Consider the following 26,715-nt stretch of genomic DNA (forward strand, 5'->3'; position numbering starts at 1 on the left):
TAAAACTGCAAGTACTGCATCTCCACACCTCTTATGGCTGTTTTGACAACTGTTCATCTGCTTCCCTCCACAGGCAACATGGATATTGATGAGCAAAAGCCTATAAATAAATCCTCTCTGTCTGAGTTTCTTCTCCTGGAATTTTCAGAGGTTTGGGAGATTAAACTTTTGTACTTTGGGGCATTGCTTATTGTTTACCTAACAACAGCTGCAGGAAATATTCTCATCATTGCTGGAATCATCTCTGACTATCACTTGCATACCCCTATGTACTTCTTTCTGATGAACTTGGCCATACAAGACGTGGGACAAGTTTCAGTCATTTTTCCAAAATCCATGGCCAATTCCCTCATGAACACCAGATCCATTTCTTATTGTGGATGTGTTGCTCAAGTTTTCTTTTATACATTCTTTGTAGCATCTGATTTTTCTCTTCTGACAGTCATGGCGTATGATCGGTATGTTGCGATTTGCAATCCGTTGCAGTATGAGGTAGTGATGAATAGGCAAGCTTGCCTTCAGATGCTTACTGCTGTAGTGGTCATTAATTTGTTCTATGGAGTTTTACACACCGGAGGCACCTTTGCTCCTTCCTTCTGCTCCAATGTTGTGAATCAGTTTTTTTGTGAACTCCCACACTTACTGAAACTTGTCTGTTCTGACCTGTATCTAGTTGAGGTTGGAGCTATTTTTCTCAGTGCTATGGTTCTATTTGGCTGTTTTATTTTTATTATTGTGACTTATGTGCACATTTTTACTACAGTTATGAGAATGCCTTCTATACAAACAAGACAAAAAGCTTTTTCAACTTGCCTTCCACACCTTACTGTTTGCTCCATATTTGTCGTTACAGGACTCTTGGCTTACCTGAAACCCACCTCTAATTCCCCAACAGACCCTGATCTTGCACTGGCAATGATTTATTCTATAGTCCCACCTTTGATAAATCCAGTAATTTATAGCATGAGAAATAAGGAAATAAAGAATGCTGTGAGAACACTACTGAGTTTGAGGTTCAGAAATCTAATTTTGCAATGCTGATTTCTCTCTATGACTATACTTGTATACTATTATTTGTTTTGCTTATATCTACCATATGAATTCTGGAAGGAATTGTAAATTTTGGAATATTTAATTAATAAGACTTGGCAATGTTCCCTCAGAATAATGAACTTTTTTCCAGAAGAGGGAGACAGGCTGAATCTATGCTGCCCTATACCCCTGGATCTGATCCCAGATTATCTTCTTTGAACTGGATTATATGAATCTACACTACCAGATAATCTGAGATAAGCAGATAATCTGGGATCCAGACAAAGAGAAAAAGTAGGTGTGTGTAACATGGAAGGCTAATTATTAATAAATTCAATAATAATAATAGTAGTAGTAGTAGTAGTAGTAGTAGTAATTTTATTGACGATGGAATTGGACAATGCTTTACAATAAGGAGATGCCAATGATGTTATTTTTATTGTTGTTGTGGTTTATGTAATTGTAATGTTTTTAATTGTGTTGTGATACTATGGATACTGTTTTGTTGGAAACCACCTTGACTCGCCGATATGGCTGAGAAAGGCGGTATACAAATACAGTAAATAATAAATAAATAAATAAATAAATAAATATTGATTAGCCCTTAGGTCATACCAAACCAAACATGATAAGACTTGATTAGACTTGATTGCACTCTATGTAGTAAGTTAAAATAAGACACTTATAACAATACAGTAAATAATTATGATAAAATATGATAGAACTTATAAAACTGATATTCCATCTGAACATGAGGAAGAACTTCCTGACTGTGAGAGCCGTTCAGCAGTGGAATTTTCTGCCCCAGAGTCTGGTGGAGGCTCCTTCTTTGGAAGCTTTTAAACAGAGGCTGGATGGCCATCTGTCAGGGGTGATTTGAATGCAATATTCCTGCTTCTTGGCAGGGGGTTGGACTGGATGGCCCATGAAATCTCTTCCAACTCTTTGATTCTATATATACAGCACATTTCCTTATCACATTAATAATTTCAACAAGACATGGTGTTTTCAAAATTGACCCGAAAGATTATTTCCTCTATGTTCATTATATTTTTACTGTTATGCCTTGAATGCATATTAAATATATTTAAAATACACAATATGGTATGTCTCAACATGATAGAAAAGGATTCATACATCTTGCAATCTTTTTTCCCTTTTAACAATAGATTATTATCATAGTTTTTGTAAAATATGTAGAAAAGGCCTATTATGTTTCAGAGATAGACTCAATCATGATTATTGGTTTGAAAAGGAAAAATAATTTTGCATCTCAACTTATCTTCAACATTTAAAAGCTCAGTCACTCATAGATTGAAATTGCATTTCAAAATAAACAATGTATATCACAAAAAATGAAATTTGAATAATGGGTTTTATGTTTATTGTCTTTTCATTTATGTTCATCATGTTTTTATTTCAAGGTATGTATTGATTTCAATGGGATGCCAAGATAATGGTTTAATCAGTTCTGTTCCATTAGATCCTATTTAACTTTCAGTCTTTGGCATGTGCCCTTTGAGTATTCCTGGATTAACCGGTCCTTGTTAAATGGTTGAAAAACATGTTTTTTTAGTGTTTACAAAATGATGAGAAAAATCTGGATTTATAAGAATCTTTGTAATTTGGGACTTATTTTGCACAAAATTTGCAAGTGATTGTGTAGTAGAAAAATCAGAACTTTATGTACAGGAAACAGCCTTTTCCATGTGGAAAAAACTCAACATTAAAATATTAATTTCTGCATAGAAAATGTGATTTTTACAGAGAAAATACTTTTTCTAATGCAATGAACCTAAAACATGAGAATTTTACATAGAATAAACCCCCAATTATAATATTTATGGCATAGGAAATGTCTGCATGAGTGAAAGTATAGGGCCCATTGACCAGACCACAGGAACGAATTCTCTCTCTCTCTCTCTCTCTCTCTGCTTTGGTCAGAACTTAGTAGCCAGACACTACTTGTTGCACTTATCATCAATCAATGTTCTGTAACTGAAATAAACACTATTTTTTCTAACCTTTTATATTTTTCCTTCATGCTGTTTATCAAAAAATCTCTGTGAATTTTAAGTGGACAGTATATATGTTGGCAAATGTGTGAAGGTCCAGAAAGGAAAGAGATATACAGCTCAATAACAAAACTGAGATTAATCTTTTTCATTTTTCATTTGCCTTGGACTCTCATCATTCTCAGATACAAATCAGAGTCTTTCTGAATTGACTGTGTTGTTCATTAGTTGTTTTTTTAATGACAATGCTTTTAATTCTAATATCAATTTAATTATGTTTCAATTATATTATATATTTTAATTTAAACAAGAATTAATTTACTTTTAAGAATGTTATATACATTTTGTGCAATGTAAGTTATAAAATTGGATATGGTTTAACATTTTAAAGTTTTAAGTACAAGTCTGTAAAAATGACACATAATAAAAAGGGTGATAACAACTTCCAAGCAACAAAAAGTTAATTCTTGAAGATGGAATAGTAAAACTGGTATCTAGGAAGATTTCTAGTGAAGCTATGTTGAAGATGGATAGCTGGTGATTATGTTTCAACTTCATGCTTTAAAACAGTGGTTCTGAAAGTGTGCTCCGCAAAGCCCTTTGGGCTCCACAAAGCATACTGAGGTGCCCTCCTCCTCCCTCCTCCTCAACATCCTCCTCCAAATTTTCCCTCTTCTTTCCTGCTCTTCCTCCTCCCTCATCCTCAAAAGCATTTCCCCACTTCCCTTGCCGACAAAAGCCTTTCCCCCCTCAGCCCCCTCATGCCAAAAGCCTCCCTCCTTTGCCACCATGTTTCTCTCACGTTACTCATTACCCAGATAATTTCCCTCTCACCTTCCTTGCTTCCAAAATACTATTTCCCTCTCACCACTCAAGTGGTGCTTTGGTTGTGCTTTTCCTGCATGGCAGAAAGGAGTTGAACTAAATGGACATGAGGTTGCTCCCATTATTATTATTATTATTATTATTATTATTATTATTATTATTACAAAGGCTGAGTGGTCACCTATTGGCGGTGCTTTGATTGTGCTTTTCCTGCATTGCAGAAGGGGTTTGGACTGGATGCTCCCTGGGGTTGCATCTATTACTATTACTATTAGTTCACACAAACACACTCTATCCCTCTGCCCCTGGCCTGGCCCATCTGTCAAATTTTAAAGCACAATGAGGCAAAAGGTTTGCCAATACCTTATGCATATGCATACGTTTCCTTCCAAAAGAGCTCCACAGCTGAAAAAAATTGAGACCTCTGCTTTAGAGAAACAGCTTCAGCATGAAGAGCCATGGTGGTTGCAGAACATGAGGAAGCAATGTTGGTGGATCCCAATAGATTCAGCAGAGATTGTACCATTTTTTAAAAAGTATTTTTTATAGAATTTTCAGGGGAAAAGAAAAGAGAAAAGAAAAATAAAAAGAGGGGGGAAAGGGAGGGATAATAGGAAGTAGGAAAGTTTGACTGGTGGGAAAGAGGAAGAAGCTAACTATGGTTAAAGGGGTATAATAATAATAATAATAATAATAATAATAATAATAACTTTATTTGTATCCCGCTACCATCTCCCCAAGGAACTCGGTGCGGCTTACATGAGGCCAAGCCCACAGTACATCAATAAACAAAAGTGATAAAAAATAATCAATACAAAACAGTTTTAAAAAAACCCAAAAACAAAAATACTCAACAAGCAATAAACAATAACAATAACATACAGCATTTAAAAACCTGGAAGTTTCCCTACTAATGGAGATTGGAGTGGAAGGGCTGGGGGGGGGGGGGGAGGAAAGGTAAAAATTGGGGTAAAAAGGAAAAAAAGAAAAAAGAGAAAAAAGTTTATTGAAAAGAAAAAAGAAAAAGGGGAAAAAGAAAAATTGTAAAAAAATATGTAAAAATAAAAATAAAATCTTCTTGTTGACTTCTGAATTATTTTCCTGTCTGGGAGATTGATCTCTTGCATGTCAATTGTATTAGTCTCTCTGTCTTCTCATAATTACATCATGTCCATCTGTTGCTTTTTTTTTTTGAAAAACATGTCTAATAAAGTCCAATCTGTAGGGCATTTGGGTTTGCCTTGGTGTCCTTTCAGAAAGTCGGTTTGTCTATCCATATTCTTTATATCCATTACTTTTAGTTTCCATTCTTCTTCCGTTGGGTTTTCTCTTATAGAATCATAGAATCATAGAATCATAGAATCAAAGAGTTGGAAGAGACCTCATGGGCCATCCAGTCCAACCCCCTGCCAAGAAGCAGGAATATTGCATTCAAATCACCCCTGACAGATGGCCATCCAGCCTCTGCTTAAAAGCTTCCAAAGAAGGAGCCTCCACCACACTCCGGGGCAGAGAGTTCCACTGCTGAACGGCTCTCACAGTCAGGAAGTTCTTCCTAATGTTCAGATGGAATCTCCTCTCTTGTAGTTTGAAGCCATTGTCCCGCGTCCTAGTCTCCAAGGAAGCAGAAAACAAGCTTGCTCCCTCCTCCCTGTGGCTTCCTCTCACATATTTATACATGGCTATCATATCTCCTCTCAGCCTTCTCTTCTTCAGGCTAAACATGCCCAGTTCCCTAAGCCGCTCCTCATAGGGCTTGTTCTCCAGACCCTTGATCATTTTAGTCGCCCTCCTCTGGACACATTCCAGCTTGTCAATATCTCTCTTGAATTGTGGTGCCCAGAATTGGACACAATATTCCAGATGTGGTCTAACTAAAGCAGAATAGAGGGGTAGCATTACTTCCTTAGATCTAGACACTATGCTCCTATTGATGCAGGCCAAAATCCCATTGGCTTTTTTTGCTGCCACATCACATTGTTGGCTCATGTTTAACTTGTTGTCCATGAGGACTCCAAGATCTTTTTCACACGTACTGCTCTCGAGCCAGGCGTCACCCATTCTGTATCTTTGCATTTCATTTTTCCTGCCAAAGTGGAGTATCTTGCATTTGTCACTGTTGAACTTCATTTTGTTGGTTTTGGCCCATCTCTCTAATCTGTCAAGATCGTTTTGAATTCTGCTCCTGTCTTCTGGACTATTGGCTATCCCTCCCAATTTGGTGTCGTCTGCAAACTTGATGATCATGCCTTCTAGCCCTTCATCTAAGTCATTAATAAAGATGTTGAACAGGACCGGGCCCAGGACGGAACCCTGCGGCACTCCACTTGTCACTTCTTTCCAAGATGAGGAGGAAGCATTAGTGAGCACTCTCTGTGTTCGTCCACTTAACCAATTACAGATCCACCTCACCGTAGTTTTGCCTAGCCCACATTGGACTAGTTTCCTTGCCAGAAGGTCATGGGGGACCTTGTCAAAGGCCTTACTGAAATCCAGGTACGCTACATCCACGGCATTCCCCGCATCTACCCAGCTTGTAACTCTATCGAAGAAAGAGATCAGATTAGTCTGGCATGACTTGTTTTTGATAAATCCATGTTGACTATTAGCGATGACTGCATTTGTTTCTAAGTGTTTGCAGACCGCTTCCTTAACAATCTTTTCCAGAATCTTGCCCGGTATCGATGTGAGGCTGACCGGACGGTAGTTGTTTGGGTCATCCTTTTTTCCCTTCTTGAAGATTGGGACCACATTGGCCCTCCTCCAATCTGCTGGAACTTCTCCCGTTCTCCAAGAACTCTCAAAGATGGTTGCCAATGGTTCCGAAATGACTTCCGCTAGTTCCTTCAATACTCTTGGGTGTAGTTGATCTGGCCCTGGGGACTTGAACTCATTAAGAGCGGCCAGGTATTCCTGGACGACTTCTTTCCCAATTTGGGGTTGGATGTCCTCCAATCCCTCATCCACTCCATCTTGCTGAGGTTGAAGACTCTCTTTTTGTCTTCCAATGTCTAGCAAACCCGATTCTGGCTGCAGTTATCATATAATTGAATAAGATATCTTGATTCTTGTTCAAATTCATGTCTGTTATCCCTAATAAGTAATATTCAGGTTTCAAATGACATTTTATTTTAAAATTTTTCTGAATGTTTTAATGGATTATTTTCCAATAGCTTTGGCAATTTTATACCCCCACCACATATGGAAGAAGGTTCCAGTTTGAGTGCCACATTTTCAAAAACAATCTTTTATATTTTTATAAAATTTAGCCAAATTTTGTGGTGTGATGTACCACTGGTACAGCATCTTGTACAGGTTTCTTGTAGATCAAAGGAATATGTATACTTTTTTTTCCACATTAGTTCCATTCTTCCATTTGTATTGGTCTTCTGATATATGCAGCCCACTTTGTCATACAGTCCTGAGATTGTACCATTTGAGACCTTTAAGAACAAACAACTGAACGAAAAATGGCTGGTGACTTTCTACCACTGTGCTACAGAACATGTCCTAACGTATTGCATCTGTGCATGGTTTGGTAACTGCACAGAGGTAGATAGGAAGGTGCAGTAGTATAATGATAATAAAGCTATTCTATTCCATTTGGTGGTATTTGCCAAAATCTTTGACTGTCTCGGCCAGTGGTTCTCAAACTGTGCCCCCCCCCCCCCCCCCGAAGTTTTAGCCTTCAACTCCCAGAAATCCTAACAGCTGGTAAACTGGCTGGGATTTCTGGGAGTTGTAGGCCAAAACACCTGGGGACTCACAGGTTGAGAACCACTGGTATAGGAAAAGCTAGAAAAGGAATACATGGCCTAATATGTTAGCTACTGGCTTTGTGCTTTCACAGTATACTACTGCTGACAGTAGTATACAGGATTCTAGTACTTTCACATTATATTCTATTTGGAGTATTGGAGTGGAAAGTTTCAGTTAAGTGGTTGCAAGAAGAGGGGCCTGATCTTTTGGTAGGGCATTCTCACTGGGATGAGATATTTTCCTTAGCATTTTCCAACAATGACTGTTATCTGGGGGCTGGATTAGCATGGTTTATAATGGATCAGCCCCATGATGATTTACACCACCATCCATCCCCTGGCCTCTATAGAGGGAAGTGGGAATCCCAACAAGCAGAGGCACTGGGTCCAGTTCAGCACCACTGAACACAGCCTTTTCCTGCTTTGTCCTGAATTAATTCAGTTTTACCAGAGACATCATTTGGGAAGCAATAACTCAAGTGTCCTTGCTTGCATGACCTCTCAAAAAGATTCAGTTCATCTCAAGGAAGGAGAAACGACTTTACGTAAGCTCAACAATTCCTCAGTCAAGTGAAAATAAGAGTTTATGGACTACTTTGGAAGGGCACTTGTGTCTTGCATCTGCATGACCAATGTGTGTGTGACAGCCTTTCCCTTGAAATAATAACTACTTTAAGTATCTTATGTTGTGAGAAGTATACTTTCTTTATTTTTCCGTGATGTTCAAGTGCCTAAGTTTGGCAAATCTTTCCTAACTATAGCAGTTAAATATCAAGGGGAAAGCCCATTTTTGACCTAACACACTTTTACTGCTGAATCTTAATGGTCACCCCTGGGATTAAGGCCCCAGAAGCTTAGGAAACAGATAAATACATCTCATGTACAAAAGAACAAATGCTTCATAACAGATCAAAGAGGAGGAGGAGAAGTAAACTTCTTTACTTCTGTAGAGAGAATTGCAGTCTACCCTTGTTGGATCATAATGTACATCTGAAGGTAAGATAGCGGAAGAAAATAGTGGTTTTTTTTACTTTTACTTTTGACTAACTTAAAGTTGTATACTTTAGTTTTTATGATATGCTAATCAGAATGCTGGAAGATTTTTAGATATTTATTGTAGGCATGTGGCTTATAGCATGAATTAAGGTAGTAGGTTGCATTAGTTCCTACATTATTATTGTCATGTTGTTATGATGATGAGTATATTTATATGACACTCTTTCTCTCTTAGAGAGACTTAAAGCAGTGAACATTGCTAAAAGTAATGAAAAAGAAGAATTTAAAACCTAAAAACTATAAACTCTAAAATAGAATTAAACTCAGGACTATCTAAATCTAAATCATTGAAAATATTAAACTATTAAAATTTATGTAAAATGCATTAAACATAATAATAATAATAATAATAATAATAATAATAATAATAATTTATTTATTTATACCCTGCCACCATCTAACAAAGGGGACTCAGGGCGGCTAACCTGAGGCCAAGCCCAACAATTATAACAAAGCAAGTTATACAGGTAGTGAGATTAAGAACATCCAGTTGATAAAATTTGCAAACAGTAAAAGCTGCTTAAAATACATGTTGGCTAAAAACAAGTGTAAAAAACTACAAGAAGTGCTACAGTGTAATAAGGGTCTCTGGACCATAATAAAATCTATCTATCTCAAAGCAAAAAAGAATATATACAACAAATAATAACATCAAACAAAATATAAATAAAACAAAACAATACAAGGTAAACACAGGTTATGAAATAAAATAACAGAAAGCTGAAAGTTGAGCACAGTGGGCTGGGCCAATTGCAAATGATAAAAAACCTGGGTGAGATAGATGAGTAGGGTAGTATATCTTGGTTTGATGTTAAAGATTTTAGTCTCTAAACAACTGCCAGAATAAAACCGTTTTAGGCTTTTTCCAAAAGGATTGCAGGAAGGGGTCTATTCTGATTTCCCTTGGCAGGAAGTTGCAGTCAAAGGTCAGCCACCACAAAGGCACTCTCTCGTGTTCCCACAAATCAAGTTTGTGATGGTGGGGGAACTGAGAGAAGGGACTATCCTGAGGATCTTGGGGTTCAAACAGGCTCGTACAGGGAGATATAATCTGTCAATAACCTGAACCTGAGTCATTTATGGCTGGTCATAACCAACATGTTAAGTTATGTCTGGAAACAAACTGGCAGCCAGTGGAGCTATTGCAAAACAGGGTTGTTCACTCCCTGTATTCAGTCCCAATTAAACTTCTGGTTACAGCTCTTTGGATAATCACTATTAAGCCCTGTAATAGGAATGTTATTTGGGCTGTATTTCTATATCTGTTTACCTGGCAGTAAGGGCCCATGGAGTACAATAGATTTGTACTTTGTGTATGCGATACTGTTAAAAATATGTTTTAAGTTAATATTGAGATTCCTTCTCGGGCACAACATTTCCAGGAATCAGAAGTGCTTTGATTAAAAAGTTCAAAAAGTTTAATGTGAAATTATGGCATAAAATACCGGGTCTGTGATTTGATGAAATATTGGGTTGTTGTAGGTTTTTTGGGCTGTATGGCTATGTTCCAGAAACATTATCTCCTGACGTTTTGCCTGCATCTATGGCAGGCATCATCAGAGGTTGTGAGGTCTGTTGAAAACTCAGATAATTGGGTTTATATATCTGTGGAAAGTCCAGGGTGGAGGAAAGAACACTTGTCTGTTGGAGATAGGTATGAATGTTTCAATTGGCCACCTTGATTAGCATTTGATGACCTGACAGTTTTTAGGTGTGGTTTGGTCCTGCCTGGGGGAATCCTTTGTTGAGAGGTGATTAGCTGTTCCTATTGTTTCTTGTCTAGAGTTCTACCATGTTTGAGTTTTCTTCTTTATTTACTGTTATAATTTTAATACTAGTAGCCAGATTTTGTTCATTTTCATGGTTTCTTCCTTTCTGTTGAAATTGTGGATTTCAGTGGCTTCTCTGTATAGCCTGACATGGTAGTTGTTAGATTGGTTCAGCATTTTTGTGTTCTCAAATAATATGCTATGTCCAGGTTGGTTCATCAGGTGCTCTGCTATGGCTGATGTCAGGAGAGAATGCTTCTAGAACATGGCCATACAGCCCGAAAAACCGACCACAACCCAGTGATTCTGGCCATGAAAGCCAGAATCAATACATTGATGAAATATTAATTTAAATTTCAGACTTTTTGATCCACACTACACCCTATCTCTTTTATCAGTTTTAACATTCTCCCTTCCCCTGTCTTTTCTTTTCTTTTTCTATTTTGGTCTCTGTAGCCATTCCTTAGTCAATTCTATTGAGCTCTCATTTCTCAATTTTTCATAACCTTCTGATTTAATGCAATGTAGTGATGCAATAATTCACTTGACTTTCACAAATTGTTCAAACATCCCAGAACACATTTTGTGGCAGCCGGGTCTAAATTATCAAACCACAAAACTACCTTCCCTGTCTCCTGTCATCGCAATGAATTATTTGGAGCTTTATTTCCTTCAAAATTGAAACTTTCTAATAAAATACAGAATGAATATCATCTGCACGAAATGGTTGCAAATATAATAACAATAGCAATAAGAAAAACAAAAAACTACCAGAGTTTAAGATGAAAGTGCTGTGTCTTCCCTTATGGTTATTTTAAAAACTGTTCTTTTTCTTCCGTCCACAGACAAAATGAGTCTTAAAGACCAAAGATCTATTAATAAATCATCTCTGTCAGAGTTCCTTCTCCTGGAATTTTCAGATGTTTGGGAGCTGAAGATTCTACATTTTGTTGGATTCCTTATCATTTACTTGGGAATAGTGGTAGCGAACCTTCTGATAATCTCTGCAATTATCTCAGACTACCACTTAAATGCACCCATGTACTTCTTTCTGATGAACTTGGCTGTACAAGATGTGGGACAAGTTTCTGTCATTTTACCCAAATCTATGGCTAATGCTCTCATGAATGCCAGACACATTTCTTATTCTGGATGTGTCACTCAAGTGCTGCTCTATATCTTCTTTGTAGGATCTGATTTCTTTCTTCTGACAGTCATGGCCTATGATCGGTATGTTGCCATTTGCAATCCTTTACGGTACGAGATGCTGATGACTAGGCATGCTTGCCTTCAAATGGTGACTTCTGTATGGGTTGCTAGCTTGTTCTGTGCTGTATTACACACCGTAGGCACCTTTGTATCCCCTTTTTGCTGCAATGTTGTCAATCAATTTTTCTGTGAGATCCCACATTTAATAAAGCTTGCCTGCTCTGACTTCTACCCGATTGAACCTGGATTTATTGTGCTAAGTGGTGTGGTTGCAACAAGCTGTTTTGTTTTTATTTTTATGACTTATGTGTACATTGTCATTGCAGTAATAAAAATGTCTTCTGTGCAGAAAAAGCAAAAAGCATTCTCAACATGCATCCCACATCTCACAGTTTGCTCTGTATTTCTGCTGACTGGTTCCTTGGCTTATTTGAAGCCCACCTCAGATTCCACATCACAACTTGATCTGGCATTGACTATGATATATTCCATTGTTCCTCCCTTGATGAATCCAGTCATTTATAGCATGAGAAACAGAGAAATAAAGACTGCTCTGAAGAAAATGCTGGGTTGGAGATAACTGGTCTCAATTGATGAAACTTAATTCCATGTTTTAAGTTTTTTTATTGTGCTATTATTAGTTTTGATATCGAGTCCCTCCCTATGTGAATTCTGGGAAGAACTGGTGATTTTGGATTTTATAATATGCTATGTCACCACACAATAATAGACAGTTACCAGAGAAGAGGTAAAAAAAATCAGATGACATTATTGAAGTGTATTACTAATATTTTGAATGCAAATGTAAGAATAATGAGAACACAAGCAAACCCCTGTAGAATGTTTTGAGGGGTATGATCTGACATCATGCATATTTTAATAATGCTGCATGGGTGTGTGTATTTGTCCCCTTTTAAACATTACTAAATGCAGGTGTACTGAGACACTTTATATGCTATATCCTTCAAATTTGGAGCCATACTGTTGTGAATGTTCCTTTTCATGTAAATGTTTATTCAAAATCGATTAGTTTCTGATTAAAATTTCATTTGAGACATACTCACTAGATTTCTTGTCATTTCATTTATTTTCTACATCTGCTTTTCAAAAATGCATTGCTTTCATTGGTAGAAATGACTGTTGGTTCAAACAGTTCTGTTCCGTTAGGTCCCCTGATGATTTAACCTTCAAGTACTTGTATTGTGTGATTTCAGCTCCACTAAAATCACAGGTTTTGAGAGCCTGGGGTGTCTAGCTAATCCAGAAAGCCAAATCAGTCAAAGACGGGTTAGAGGGCAAAATCAGAAGTTTATTTTCAATGGCTAACAAGGATGTCAGTGGAGGGAGCACTCCGAAGTACTGGCATACCTAACTGTGAACAAATGGCCTTATTCATGGTACATTGGATAGAAAGAAGCAGTACAGAAAAATTTAAGTCACCAATCTGGTTCCCCATTAGTCCTGGAGGGTGCTGGCTAGGAAACACAGCCTCATTAGAGGAGGTGCAAGTCTGTTTCTGCCTCTCAGCCAATCAGAAGTGAGGCAGGAAATTTGTAGATTTGAAGTCTTGTCTCTGTTGTAAGTCTTTCCCAAAAATTGGGGACTTCTTGTTAGAATGCAGTTTGATGGATGTTTGATGGGCCCTGATTGTCCAATGACAAAGGAGACACTAGTCAATGGACATGAGATATTTAAGGCTCAGTTCCATACAAGAGAGGATTCACAGAGGGGATCCAGATAGGTCATATAGATGAGGCAATGTTCCCAAGGCTAACCTACATTATATCATGCCAGATATACAGGGTGCAGCAGCATAACTTCATTTTTTAAAATGTGCGCCATTCAGTCAGTTGAAGATGTAGCGGAGCACTAGTGGTCTAATTCGAGAGGCGGGAGTATAAAGTTTTGTCCTGACACAGTTCAGTCACCATCATGCATTGGAACAGTGAAGAGCATGCTTTTGCCGTTGAGGCCTACTTTTCGAGCAGATTTGGAGTGGCCGGCCTGCTCTCCAGATTTGGCCCCTTGTGATTTTTTTCTATGGTTTTTTTGAAATCCCATGTTTATGCGAACCATTCAAGGACCCTACAGATTTGAAGACCAACATCCAGGAAGAAATTGCCAACATAACGCCTGCTATGCTGGCAAGAGTCATGACAAACACCAGAAATCGGTTTACTCAATGTATGGAGAATGGAGAATGGGGGACGTCACCTACCTAATTTGATCTTCAAAACTACGTAAAACAAAACTTTAGGTATGCGCCTACATTATAAAAAAAATCTGATTCATACAATGGGTTTTATTAGATTTTGAAAAAAACCTATGTTGCTACACCCTGTATAAAGGAAATTGGATTATGATGTATTTTCTTTGGGTGAGAGTGAGGCAAGGGCCAGGAGAATTCATGCTCTGGAGAATTTCCAATGAATTTCCTAGAAATGTTACTTTTTTCCACTGGAGCCATTCCTCATAATTAATATATTTTATATTATTCACATTGGGGGGTGATTTCTCAATAACACTATTATGGATCATTCCAGTCCTTCCATTCATACCTTATTAAGCAATTAGCAGGATATAGGCAGAGGAAAGTGGTCCCCATCTATGATTACTTGGTCATCAAGCTCCAATTTTTTTGAAGTGCTCCCAAATGCTTACCATTGGTAAGAAGCAATTTCTTTCATGCTATTGCACTCCCAGGCCACTGTAATTGTATATGAGTCCTTTTCTCCCTAATACAAATTTCCAGTTGACTGTTCAACATGGATTCTTTATGTTTAAGGGCCTCATCGTATTGATGAAATCCCTGTGCTGATTTGCCAGCCTCCATGGAGAATCTGCTGGGCAGTGGGGCAATCCCAGTGTTCTGTGCCCTGGCCGGCCAGTATTGACGATGCCCCATCACACATGGCTTCCCCTGTGGTAGCCCTGTTGTTCCTAATGAAACATGGAGAGGCTACCTTGTTGTCAATGAAGTGTTCTACGATGCTGCTGCCCCAGTTGAGCAATGGGGCCCACTGGAAATGAGGCTACATCATGTGATGGGGCTCCATCGTTCAACTGGGAAAGAAGTATCCTAGGATGCTAAAAATTCCTCATGTGATGAGGTCCTAAGTGCTCTCTGAGAGCCAGAGATGTACCAGCTTATTACCCTCCACAAACACACAGGTATGCACAGCCAAAGTAGAGAACAAAAAATATCAGTTTCAGTTATGATGACAGATTTGATTCTTCATTATTCCTTCTAATTGCCCATCTCTCTTCAAGGGGGTCACAGGGCTCTTGTTAAACAATTTTAGAATGCTTATTTATGTTATTCTTATAGATGGTTTTATTGTTATGTGTATTTGTTGTTTGTACTATTTTTATAATGTTGTGAGCTGCTTTGGGTCCCATTCAGAGAGAAAAGCAGGATATAAGAAAATATTTATTTATTTATTATTCCAGACAGGGCCCAAAATCCAGGTCTTGTTGGACTATTACTGGAGGCATCAAAATGATGCCTCTGGAAGAAAGAGGATTAATTTGTGACAAAGTAGGAAAATCCTGCTTTTTCCCCAATTAATTTGATACTCCAATGTATCCGGGTGTTCCTGAAAGGCCTGGATCTAATGGGGTATACGCCTTAACTTTGTGGTACAATTTGTCAGATTCAATAGGTGCACTAGCAATGGCACGTCTTCTACTGTGGTAATATAGTTGGGATGAAATTGTTCAACAGGCCTCTTCTTGAAGGAAGCTTAGAGTTATTTTAGCAAATGTTGTCTTACTGTGTAAAAGTCTTTGAAAAACAGTCAGGTTTGGAAAGCTATTCATAAATCAGGATTTATTTAGTGCAACATTTGCATGTGGTTTCTGTATAGAAATACAATTTCTACACTCAAAATCTGGGTTTTACACACACACAAATGGCATCAGTTGTTTTTCTCTGTATCAGTGAAAGTATAGTGCCCACTGACCAGACCACAGGAATGAATTCTCTCCCTCCCCCCCCCCCCCACCTCTCTCTCTGCTTTGGTCAGAACTTTGTAGCCAGACACTACTTGTTGCACTTATCATCAATCAGTGTTCTATAACTGAAATAAACATTATTTTTCTAACTTTTTATATTTCTCCTTCATATCTCCTGTTTATCAAAAAATCTCTGTGAATTTTTAGTGAACATTATATATGTTGGCAAATGTGTGAAGGTCCAGAAAGGAAAAAAGATATACAGCTCAATAACAAAACTGAGATTAATCTTTTTCTACTGCTCATTTTTCAGATGACTTGGACTCTCATCATTCTCAGATACAAATCAGAGTCTTTCTGAATTGGCTGTGTTGTTCGTTAGTTGTTGTTTTTCAATGACAATGCTTTTAATTCTAATATCAATTTAATTATGTTTCAATTATATTGTATATTTTAATTTAAACAAAAATTAATTTACTTTTAAGAATGTTATATACATTTTGTGCAATGTAAGTTATAAAATTGGATATGGTTTAACATTTTAAACTTTTAAGTACAAGTCTGTAAAAATGACACATAATAAAAAGGGTGATAACAACTTCCAAGCAACAAAAAGATAATTCTTGAAGATGGAATAGTAAAACTGGTATCTAGGAAGATTTCTAGAGAAGCTACGTTGAAGATTATAGCTGGTGATTATATTTCAACTGCATGCTTTAGAACAGTGGTTCTCAAAGTGTGCTCCGCAAAGCCCTTTGGGCTCCACAAAGCATACTGAGGTGCCCTCCTCCCCCCTCCTCTTCACCATCCTCCTCCAAATTTCCCCTCTTCTTTCCTGCTCTTCCTCCTCCCTCAGCCTCAAAAGCATTTCCCCACTCCTCTTGCTGGCAAAAGCCTTTTTCCCTCACCCCCCTCATGCCAAAAGCCTCCCTTCTTTGCCACCAAAATCATTTTTTTTCTCATGTTCCTCATTACTCAGATCATTTTCCTCTCACCTTCCTTGCTTCCAAAATACTATTTCTCTCTCACCACTCAAGTGGTGCTCTGGTTGTGCTTTTCCTGCATGGCAGAAAGGAGTTGAACTAAATGGTCCATGAGGTTGCTCCTATTATTATTATTATTATTATTATTATTATTATTATTATTACAAAGGCTGGGTGGTCACCTGTTGGCGGTGCTTTGATTGTGCTTTTCCTGCATTGCAGAAGGGGTTTGGACTGGATGCTCCCTAGGGTTGCACCTATTACTATTACTATTAGTTCACACAAACACACTCTATCCCTCTGCCCCTGGCCTGGCCCATCTGTCAAATTTTAAAGCACAATGCGGCAAAAAGTTTGCCAATACCTTATGTATATGCATATGTTTCCTTCAAAAAGAGTTCCACAGCTGAAAAAATTGAGACCTCTGCTTTAGAGAAAGTTTTTATGTTGAATGTTTTTATGTTGAATGTTTTTATATTGAATGTTTTATATTGTGTATAAGCTATTTTAAATTGTAAGTCGCTTGGAGCACTTTGGTGGAGAGCGACTAATTAAGAAATAAAGTAATGATGATGATGATGATGATGATGATGATGATGAAGAGCCATGGTGGTTGCAGAACATGAGGAGGCAATGTTGGTGGATCCCAATAGATCCAGCAGAGATTGTACCATTTTTAAAAGTAATTTTTATAAAAAATTTATGGGAAAAGAAAAGAGAAAAGAAAAATAAAAAGAGGGGGGAAAGGGAGGGATAATAGGGAGTAGGAAAGTTTGAATGGTGGGAAAGAGGAAGAAGCTAACTATGGTTAAAGGGGTATAATAATAATAATAATAACAATAATAATAATAACAATAATAATAATAATACTTTATTTGTACCCCGCTACCATCTCCCCAAGGGACTCGGTGCAGCTTACATGAGGCCCAGCCCACAGCACATCAATAAACAAAAGGGATAAAAAATAATCAATACAAAACAGTTAAAATAAAAACTCAAAAACAAAAATACACAACAAGCAATAAACAATAACAATAACATATAGCATTTAAAAACCTGGAAGTTTCCCTACTAATGGAGATTAAAGAGGAAGGGCTGGGGGGGGGGGGGGGGGGGGGGAGGAAAGGTAAAAAAGGAAAGAAAAAAGGGAAAAAGAAAAATGGTAAAAAATATGTAAAAATAAAATCTTCTTGTTGACTTCTGAATTATTTTCCTGCCTGGGAGATTGATCTCTTGCATGTAAATTGTATTGGTCTCTCTGTCTTCTCATAATTACATCATGTCCATCTGTTGTTGTTTTTTTTTTGAAAAATATGTCTAATAAAGTCCAATCTGTAGGGCATTTGGGTTTGCCTTGGTGTCCTTTCAGAAAGTCAGTTAGTCTATCCATATTCTTTATATCCATTACTTTCAGTTTCCATTCTTCTTCTGTTGGGTTTTCTCTTGTCTTCCAATGTCTAGCAAACACGATTCTGGCTGCAGTTATCATATAATTGAATAGGATATCTAGATTCTTGTTCAAATTCATGTCTGTTATCCCTAATAAGTAATATTCAGGTTTCAATTGAAATCTTATTTTTAAAATTTTCTGAATGTTTTAATGGATTATTTTCTAATAGCTTTTGGCAATTTTGCACCCCCACCACATATGGAAGAAGGTTCCAGTTTGAGTACCACATTTCCAACAACAATCTTTTACATGTTTATAAAATTTAGCCAATTTTTGTGGTGTGATGTACCACTGGTACATCATCTTGTACCGGTTTGCTTGTAGATCAAAGGAATATGTATACTTTATTTTTTTTCCACGTTAGTTCCCATTCTTCCATTTGTATTGGTCTTCTGATATATGCAGCCCACTTTGTCATACAGTCCTGAGATTGTACCATTTGAGACCTTTAAGAACAAACAACTGAACGAAAAATGGCTGGTGACTTTCTACCACTGTGCTACAGAACATGTCCTAACGTATTGCATCTGTGCATGGTTTGGTAACTGCACAGAGGTAGATAGGAAGGTGCTTCAAAGAGTGATCACTACTGCATAGAAAATCATTAGTTGCCCTCTCCCCTCTTTGGAAGTACTTTATAAGTCCTGCACCCTTAAGAAAGTCCAGCATATTCTTTTTTGAATTATTACCATCTGGCAGATGGTATAGGGTAACAAAGACAAAGACAGACTGAAAGATAGCTTTTATCATAGAACTGTAACTAAATTGAACTCCATGGTTTCACACTGATGTGGCATTGGGGGCTGTGTGGTCATGGTTGGAGTGTGAAAGAATGGGTGTGCTGTTTTTTTGATGTGTGTTGGGCAAAGGTCTTAATTTCGTTGTGCAATAGTATAATGACAATAAAGCTATTCTATTCCATATGGTGGTATTTGCTAAAAACTTTGACTGTCTATGCCAGTGGTTCTCAACCTGTGGGCCCCCAGATGTTTTAGCCTTCAACTCCCAGAAATCCTAACAGCTGGTAAACTAGCTGGGATTTCTGGGAGTTGTAGGCCAAAACACCTGGGGACCCACAGGTTGAGAACCACTGATATAGGCAAAGCTAGAAAAGGAATACATGACCTAATATGTTACCTACAGCTGGCTTTGTGCTATCACCTGCTGACAGTAGTATACAGGATTCTAGTACTTTCACATTATATTCTATTTGGAGTATTGGAGTGGCAAGTTTCAGTTAAGTGGTTGCAAGAAGAGGGGCCTGATCTTTTGGTAGGGCATTCTCACTGGGATGAGATATTTTCCTTAGCATTCTCTAACAATGACCTGTTATCTGGAGGCTGGATTAGCATGGTTTATAATGGATCAGCCCCAGGATGGTTTACACAACCATCCATCTCCTGGCCTCTATAGAGGCAAGTGGGAATCCCAACAAGCAGAGGCACTGGGCCCAGTTCAGCACCACTGAGAACAGCCTTTTTCTGCTTTGTCGCGAATTACTTCAGTTTTACCAGAGACAGCATTTGGGAAGCAATAACTCAAATGTCCTTGCTTGCATGACCTCTCAAAAAATTGTTCATCTAAAGGAAGGAGAAACGACTTTATGTAAGCTCAACAATTCCTCAGTCAAGTGAAAAGAAGAATTTATGGACTACTTTGGAAGGGCACTTGTGTCTTGCATCTCCATGACCAATGTGTGTGTGACAGCCTTTCCCTTGAAATAATGATAACTACTTTAAGTATCTTATGTTGTGAGAAGTATACTTTCTTTATTTTTCCGTGATGTTCAAGTGCCTAAGTTTGGCAAATGTTTCCTAACTATAGTAGTTAAATATCAAGGGGAAAGCCCATTTTTGATCTAACACACTTTTACTGCTGAATCTTAATGGTCACCCCTGGGATTAAGGCTCCAGAAGCTTAGGAAACAGATAAATACATCTCATGTACAAAAGAACAAATGCTTCATAACAGATCAAAGTGGAGAAGGATATTTGAAACTGCTTTACTTCTGCAGAGAGAATTGCAGTCTACCCTTGTTGGATCATAATGTACATCTGAAGGTAAGAGATAGTGGAAGAAAATAGTGTTTTTTTACTTTTACTTTTGACTAACTTAAAGTTGTATATTTTAGTTTTTATGATTTGCTAATTGGAATGCTGGAAGATTTTTAGATATTTATTGTAGGCATGTGGCTTATAGCATGAATTAAGGTAGTAGGTTGCATTAGTTCCTACATTATTATTGTCATGTTGTTATGATGATGAGCATATTTATATGACACTTTTTCTCTCTTAGAGAAACTTAAAGCAGTGAACATTGCTAAAAGTAATGCAATATAGAATTTAAAACCAAAAGACTATAAATTCTAAAATAGAATTAAACTCAGGACTATGTAAGACTAAATAGTTTAAACTATTAAACTATTAAAATTTATGTAAAATGCATAAAACAAAATAACAACAACAACAACAACAACAACAATACTTTATTTATACCCTGCCACCATCTCCCAACCTGAGGCCAAGCCCAACAATTATAACGAAGCAAGTTATACAGGTAATGATATTAAGAACATCCAGTGGATAAAATTTGCAAACAGTAAAAGCTGCTTAAAATACATGTTGGCTAAAAACAAGGGTAAAAAGCTACAAGAAGTGCTACAGTGTAATAAGGGTCTCTGGACCATAATAAAATCTATCTATCTATCTATCTATCTATCTATCTATCTCAAAGCAAAAAAAGAATATATACAACAAATAATAACATCAAACAAAATGTAAATAAAACAAAATAATACAAGGTAAACACAGGGAATGAAATAAAATAACAGAAAACTGAAAGTTGATCACAGTGGGCTGGGCCAATTGCAAATGATAAAAACCCTGGGTGAGATAGATGAGTAGGGTAGTATATCTTGGTTTGATGTTAAAGATTTTAGACTCTAAACAACTGCCAGAATAAAACCGTTTAAGGTTTTTTCCAAAAGGACTGCAGGAAGGGGTCTATTCTGATTTCCCTTGGCAGGAAGTTGCAGTCAAAGGTCAGCCACCACAAAGGCACTCTCTCGTGTTCCCACAAATCAAGTTTGTGATGGTGGGGAACTGAGAGAAGGGACTATCCTGAGGATCTTGGGGTTCAAACAGGCTTGTACAGGGAAATATGATATGTCTATAACCTGAACCTGAGTCGTTTATGGCTGGTCATAACCAACATGTTAAGTTATGTCTGGAAACAAACTGGCAGCCAGTGGAGCGGTTGCAAAAGCAGGGTTGTTCATATCTGTTTACCTGTTAGTAAGGGCCCATGGAGCACAATGGAATTTTGTACTTTGTGGATGTGATACTGTTAAAAAGGTGTTTTAAGTTAATATTGAGATTCCTTCTGGGGCACAACATTTCCAGGAATCAGAAGTGCTTTGATTAAAAAGTTCAAAAAGTGTGAAAAAGTTTAATGTGAAATTATTTTTTGAAATTATGGCATAAAATACTGGGTCTGGGATTTGATGAAATATTGGGTTGTTGTAGGTTTTTTGGGCTGTATGGCTATGTTCCAGAAGCATTCTCTCCTGATGTTTTGCCTGCATCTATGGCAGGCATCCTCAGAGGTTGTGAGGTCTGTTGGAAACTCAGAAAATTGGGTTCATATATCTGTGGCAAGTCCAGGATGGGGAAAAGGACACTTTTCTGTTGGAATAGTTGTGAATGTTTCAATTGGCCACCTTGATTAGCATTTGATGGCCTGACAGTTTTTAGGTGTGCTTTGGTCCTGCCTGGGGGAATCCTTTGTTGAGAGGTGATTAGCTGTTCCTATTGTTTCTTGTCTAGAGTTCTACCATGTTTGAGTTTTCTTCTTTATTTACTGTTGTAATTTTAATACTTGTAGCCAGATTTTGTTCGTTTTCATGGTTTCTTCCTTTCTGTTGAAATTGTCTACATGCTTGTGGATTTCAATGGCTTCTCTGTGTAGCCTGACATGGTAGTTGTTAGACTGGTTCAGCATTTTTGTGTTCTCAAATAATATACTATGTCCAGATTGGTTCATCAGGTGCTCTGCTATGGCTGATGTCAGGAGAGAATGCTTCTAGAACATGGCCATACAGCCCGAAAAACCTACAACAACCCAGTGATTCCGGCCATGAAAGCCTTCGACAATACATTGATGAAATATTAATTTAAATTTCAGACTTTTTGATCCACACTACATCCTATCTCTTTTATCAGTTTTAACATTATCCCTTCTCCTGTCTTTTCTTTTTTTCTATTTTGATCTCTGTAGCCATTCCTAAGCCAATTGTATTCAGCTCTTATTTCTCAAATTTTCATAACTTTTTAATTTAATGCAATTTAGTGATGCAATAATTCACTTGACTTTCACAAATTGTTCAAACATCCCAGAACACATTTTGTGGCAGCCGGATCTAAATTATCAAACCACAAAACTACCTTCCCTGTCTCCTGTCATCGCAATGAATTATTTGGAGCTTTATTTCCTTCAAAATTGAAACTTTCTAATAAAATACAGACTGAATATCATCTGCACGAAATGGTTGCAAATATAATAACAATAGCAATAAGAAAAACAAAAACCTACCAGAGTTTAAGATGAAAGTGCTGTGTCTTCCCTTATGGTTATTTTAAAAACTGTTCTCCTTCTGTCCACAGACAAAATGAGTTTTAAAGACCAAAGATCTATTAATAAATCATCTCTGTCAGAGTTCCTTCTCCTGGAATTTTCAGATGTTTGGGAGCTGAAGATTCTACATTTTGTTGGATTCCTTATCATTTACTTGGGAATAGTGGTAGCGAACCTTCTGATAATCTCTGCAATTATCTCAGACTACCACTTAAATGCACCCATGTACTTTTTTCTGATGAACTTGGCTGTACAAGATGTGGGACAAGTTTCTGTCATTTTACCCAAATCTATGGCTAATGCTCTCATGAATGCCAGACACATTTCTTATTCTGGATGTGTCACTCAAGTGCTGCTCCATATCTTCTTTGTAACATCTGATTTCTTTCTTCTGACAGTCATGGCCTATGATCGGTATGTTGCCATTTGCAATCCTTTACGGTACGCGATGTTGATGACTAGGCATGCTTGCCTTCAAATGGTTACTTCTGTATGGGTTACTAGTTTGTTCTTTGCAGTATTAAACACTGTAGGCACCTTTATATCCCCTTTTTGCTGCAATGTTGTCAATCAATTTTTCTGTGAGATCCCACAATTAATAAAGCTTACCTGCTCTGACTTCTACCCGATTGAAGCTGGATTTATTTTGCTAAGTGATGTGGTTGCAACAAGCTGTTTTGCTTTTATTTGTATGACTTATGTGTACATCATCATTGCAGTAATAAAAATGTCTTCTGTGCAGGAAAAGCAAAAAGCATTCTCAACATGCATCCCACATCTCACAGTTTGCTCTGTATTTCTGCTGACTGGTTCCTTGGCTTATTTGAAGCCCACCTCAGATTCCACATCACAACTTGATCTGGCATTGACTATGATATATTCCATTGTTCCTCCCTTGATGAATCCAGTCATTTATAGCATGAGAAATAGAGAAATAAAGACTGCTCTGAAAAAAATGCTGGGTTGGAGATAACTGGTCTCAATTGATGAAACTGAATTCCATGTTTTAATAATATTTTATTGTGCTATTATTAGTTTTGATATCGAGTCCCTCCCTATGTGAATTCTGGGAAGAACTGGTGATTTTGGATTTTATAATGTGCTATGTTCCCATGTAATAGACGGTACCAGAGAAGAGGTAAAAAAAAATCAGATGACATTATTGAAGAACTGTATTACTAATATTTTGAATGCAAATGTAAGATTAATGAGAACACAAGCAAACCCCTGTGAAATGTTTTGAGGGGTATGATCTTGCATCATCATGCATCTTTTAATCATGCTGCATGTGTGTGTGAATTAGTCCCTTTTTAAACATTAGTAAATACAGGTGTACTGAGACACTTTATATGCTATATCCTTCAAATTTGGAGCCATACTGTTGTGAATGTTCTTTTTCATGTAAATGTTTATTCAAAATTGATTAGTTTCTGATTAAAATTTCATTTGAGACATGCTTACTAGATTTCTTGTCATTTCATTTATTTTCTACATCTGCTAGTCTTTTCATTGGTAGAAATGACTGTTGGTTCAAACAGTTCTGTTCCATTAGGTGTTGCATCCCAGTTCAAGAAACGAGACCATAAGATTAAATCCACCACACTGGACTGTAGGAAAAGCAATCCTTGTTTATTGCTGAAAAATTGGTTACAAAAGAAAGGTAAATGCAAAGTCAAAAAGCCACAGAAAAACACAGCAGTCAGTAGAATCTCTGAACTTGAGCAAAATTTCAAAAGCCACAATACAAGAACCAGGTACCTGTTAGCCTTTTACTAACCATGAACTTGAAAACTAGAAGCCTCTGGGATTACTGGCCATGGAACACAGGAATTCTGCCAAGGCACAGCCACAGTCCCAAACGTTGCTTGATCTAAAGAGACACCTGGCAGGAGGCCTCTTAAACCAAAGAAACTATTCTTTGAAACGCCCCTTGACTTTGAAGACTGGGCCTGTCTCTCCTGTAAACGATGTGACCTTCGTAGAAACTGTGAAACATTTCTGTCTCTAATTATCTGTTCTCTTCGGTCCTCATTAAAAGCCCCAGGTGGAGAGATATCACGGCTAGCAATATCACAGCTAGCTTCCAAAACATTTTCCTCCAGCTGTTGAGTTTCATTTTCATCACCGCTGACCTCAGCATCAACAACAGATTCCACACTGTCAGGGTCAGGGAGAGCTTGCTCAGTTGGAAAAACTATCAGAGAATCCAGTTCACACAGATCAGGATCAGGCTGAACCCCAACATTAGGCCCCCTGATGATTTAACCTTCAAGTACTAGTATTGTGTGATTTCAGCTTCACTAAAATCACAGGTTTTGAGAGCCCCGGGTGTCTAGCTAACCCAGAAAGCCAAATCAGTCAAAGACGGGTTAGAGGGCAAAATCAGAAGTTTATTTTCAATGGCTAACAAGGATGTCAGTGGAGGGAGCACTCCAAAGTACTGGCATACCTAACTGTGAACAAATGGCCTTATTTATGGTACATTGGATAGAAAGAAGAATAAGTACAGAAAAATTTAAGTCACCACTCTGGTTTCCCATTAGTCCTGGAGGGTACTGACTAGGAAACACAGCCTCATTAGAGGAGGTGCAAGTCTGTTTCTGCCTCTCAGCCAATCAGAAGTGAGGTAGAAAATTTGTAGATTTGAAGTCTTGTGTCTGTTGTGAGTCCTTCCCAAAAATTGGGGACTTCTTGTTAGAATGCAGTTTGATGGATGTTTGATGGGTCCTGATTGTCCAATGACAAAGGAGGCACTAGTCAATGGGCATGAGATATTTAAGGCTCAGTTCCACACAAGAGAGGATTCACAGAGGGAATACAGATAGATCATATATATGAGGCAATGTTCCCAAGGCTAACCTACATTATATCATGCCAGATATACAGGGTGCAGCAGCATAACTTCATTTTTTTAAAATGTGCACCATTCAGTCAGTTGAAGACGTAGCGGAGCGTTAGTGGTCTTGTTCAAGAGGCAGGAGAGTTCATGTTCTGGAGAATTTCCAATGAATTTCCTAGAAATGTTACTTTTTAGGTCAATTTAGGTCAAATGACCCTGTGGCTGGCTGTATTTTCCACTGGAGCCATTAATATATTTTATATTATACAGATTGGGGGGTGATTTCTCAATAACACTATTATGGATCATTTCAGTCCTTCCATTCATTCCTTATTAAGCAATTAGCAGGATATAGGCAGAAGAAAGTGGTCCCAATCTATGATTACTTGGTCATCAAGCTCCATTTTTTTGAAGTGCTCCCAAATGCTTACCATTGGTAAGAAGCAATTTCTTTCATGCTATTGCACTCCCAGGCCACTGTAATTGTATATGAGTCCTTTTCTCCCTAATACAAATTTCCAGTTGACTGTTCAACATTGATTCTCTATGTTTAAGGGCCTCATCATATTGATGAAATCCCTGTGCTGATTTGCCAGCCTCCATGGAGAATCTGCTGGGCAGTGGGGCAATCCCAGTGTTCTGTGCCCTGGCCGGCCAGTATTGAAGATGCCTCATCACACATGGCTTTCCCTGTGGTAGCCCTGTTGTTCCTAATGGAACATGGAGAGGCTACCTTGTTGTCAATGAAGTGTTCCAAGATGCTGCTGCCCCAGTTGAGCAATGGGGCCCACTGGAAATGAGGCTATATCATGTGATGGGGCTCCATCATTCAACTGGGAAAGAAGTATCCTAGGATGCTAAAAAATTCTCATGTGATGAGGTCCTAAGTGCTCTCTGAGAGCCAGAGATGTACCAGCTTATTACCCTCCACAAACACACAGGTATGCACAGCCAAAGTAGAGAACAAAAAATATCAGTTTCAGTTATGATGACAGATTTGATTCTTCATTATTCCTTCTAATTGCCCATCTCTCTTCAAGGGGGTCACAGGGCTCTTGTTAAACAATTTTAGAATGCTTATTTATGTTATTCTTATAGATGGTTTTATTGTTATGTGTATTTGTTGTTTGTACTATTTTTATAATGTTGTGAGCTGCTTTGGGTCCCATTCAGAGAGAAAAGCAGGATATAAG

At 37.8% G+C, this 26,715-nt stretch overlaps 3 protein-coding genes across 3 annotated transcripts; all 3 read left to right on the forward strand.

Annotated features, from left to right (window-relative positions):
* Positions 1 to 78: 78 nt before the first annotated feature.
* On the forward strand, positions 79 to 6,153 carry LOC132779552 (olfactory receptor 14I1-like; the record flags this gene model as incomplete). Its single annotated transcript, XM_067469492.1, has 2 exons — positions 79 to 1,013; positions 6,129 to 6,153. Coding segments are annotated over exons 1-2 (960 nt in total), but the record flags the coding sequence as incomplete, so codon positions are not given.
* Positions 6,154 to 11,305: 5,152 nt separating this feature from the next.
* On the forward strand, positions 11,306 to 12,244 carry LOC132779409 (olfactory receptor 14C36-like). Its single transcript, XM_060783103.2, has one exon. It carries the CDS (start codon positions 11,306 to 11,308, stop codon positions 12,242 to 12,244), a length of 939 nt encoding a protein of 312 aa, XP_060639086.2.
* Positions 12,245 to 22,717: 10,473 nt separating this feature from the next.
* Positions 22,718 to 23,656, forward strand: LOC132779408 (olfactory receptor 14C36-like). Its single transcript, XM_060783102.2, has one exon. The coding sequence runs from the start codon at positions 22,718 to 22,720 to the stop codon at positions 23,654 to 23,656; it is 939 nt and encodes a 312-aa protein (XP_060639085.2).
* Positions 23,657 to 26,715: the final 3,059 nt, after the last annotated feature.

This window comes from Anolis sagrei, chromosome 6 (assembly GCF_037176765.1).
Source record: "Anolis sagrei isolate rAnoSag1 chromosome 6, rAnoSag1.mat, whole genome shotgun sequence".
In the NCBI taxonomy this organism is placed as follows: domain Eukaryota; kingdom Metazoa; phylum Chordata; class Lepidosauria; order Squamata; family Dactyloidae; genus Anolis; species Anolis sagrei.

What these genes read in the sequence shown, in the direction of transcription:
- LOC132779409 (XM_060783103.2), top strand. Translation starts at nt 11,306, where the DNA reads ATGAGTCTTAAAGACCAAAGATCTATTAATAAATCATCTCTGTCAGAG.
- LOC132779408 (XM_060783102.2), top strand. Translation starts at nt 22,718, where the DNA reads ATGAGTTTTAAAGACCAAAGATCTATTAATAAATCATCTCTGTCAGAG.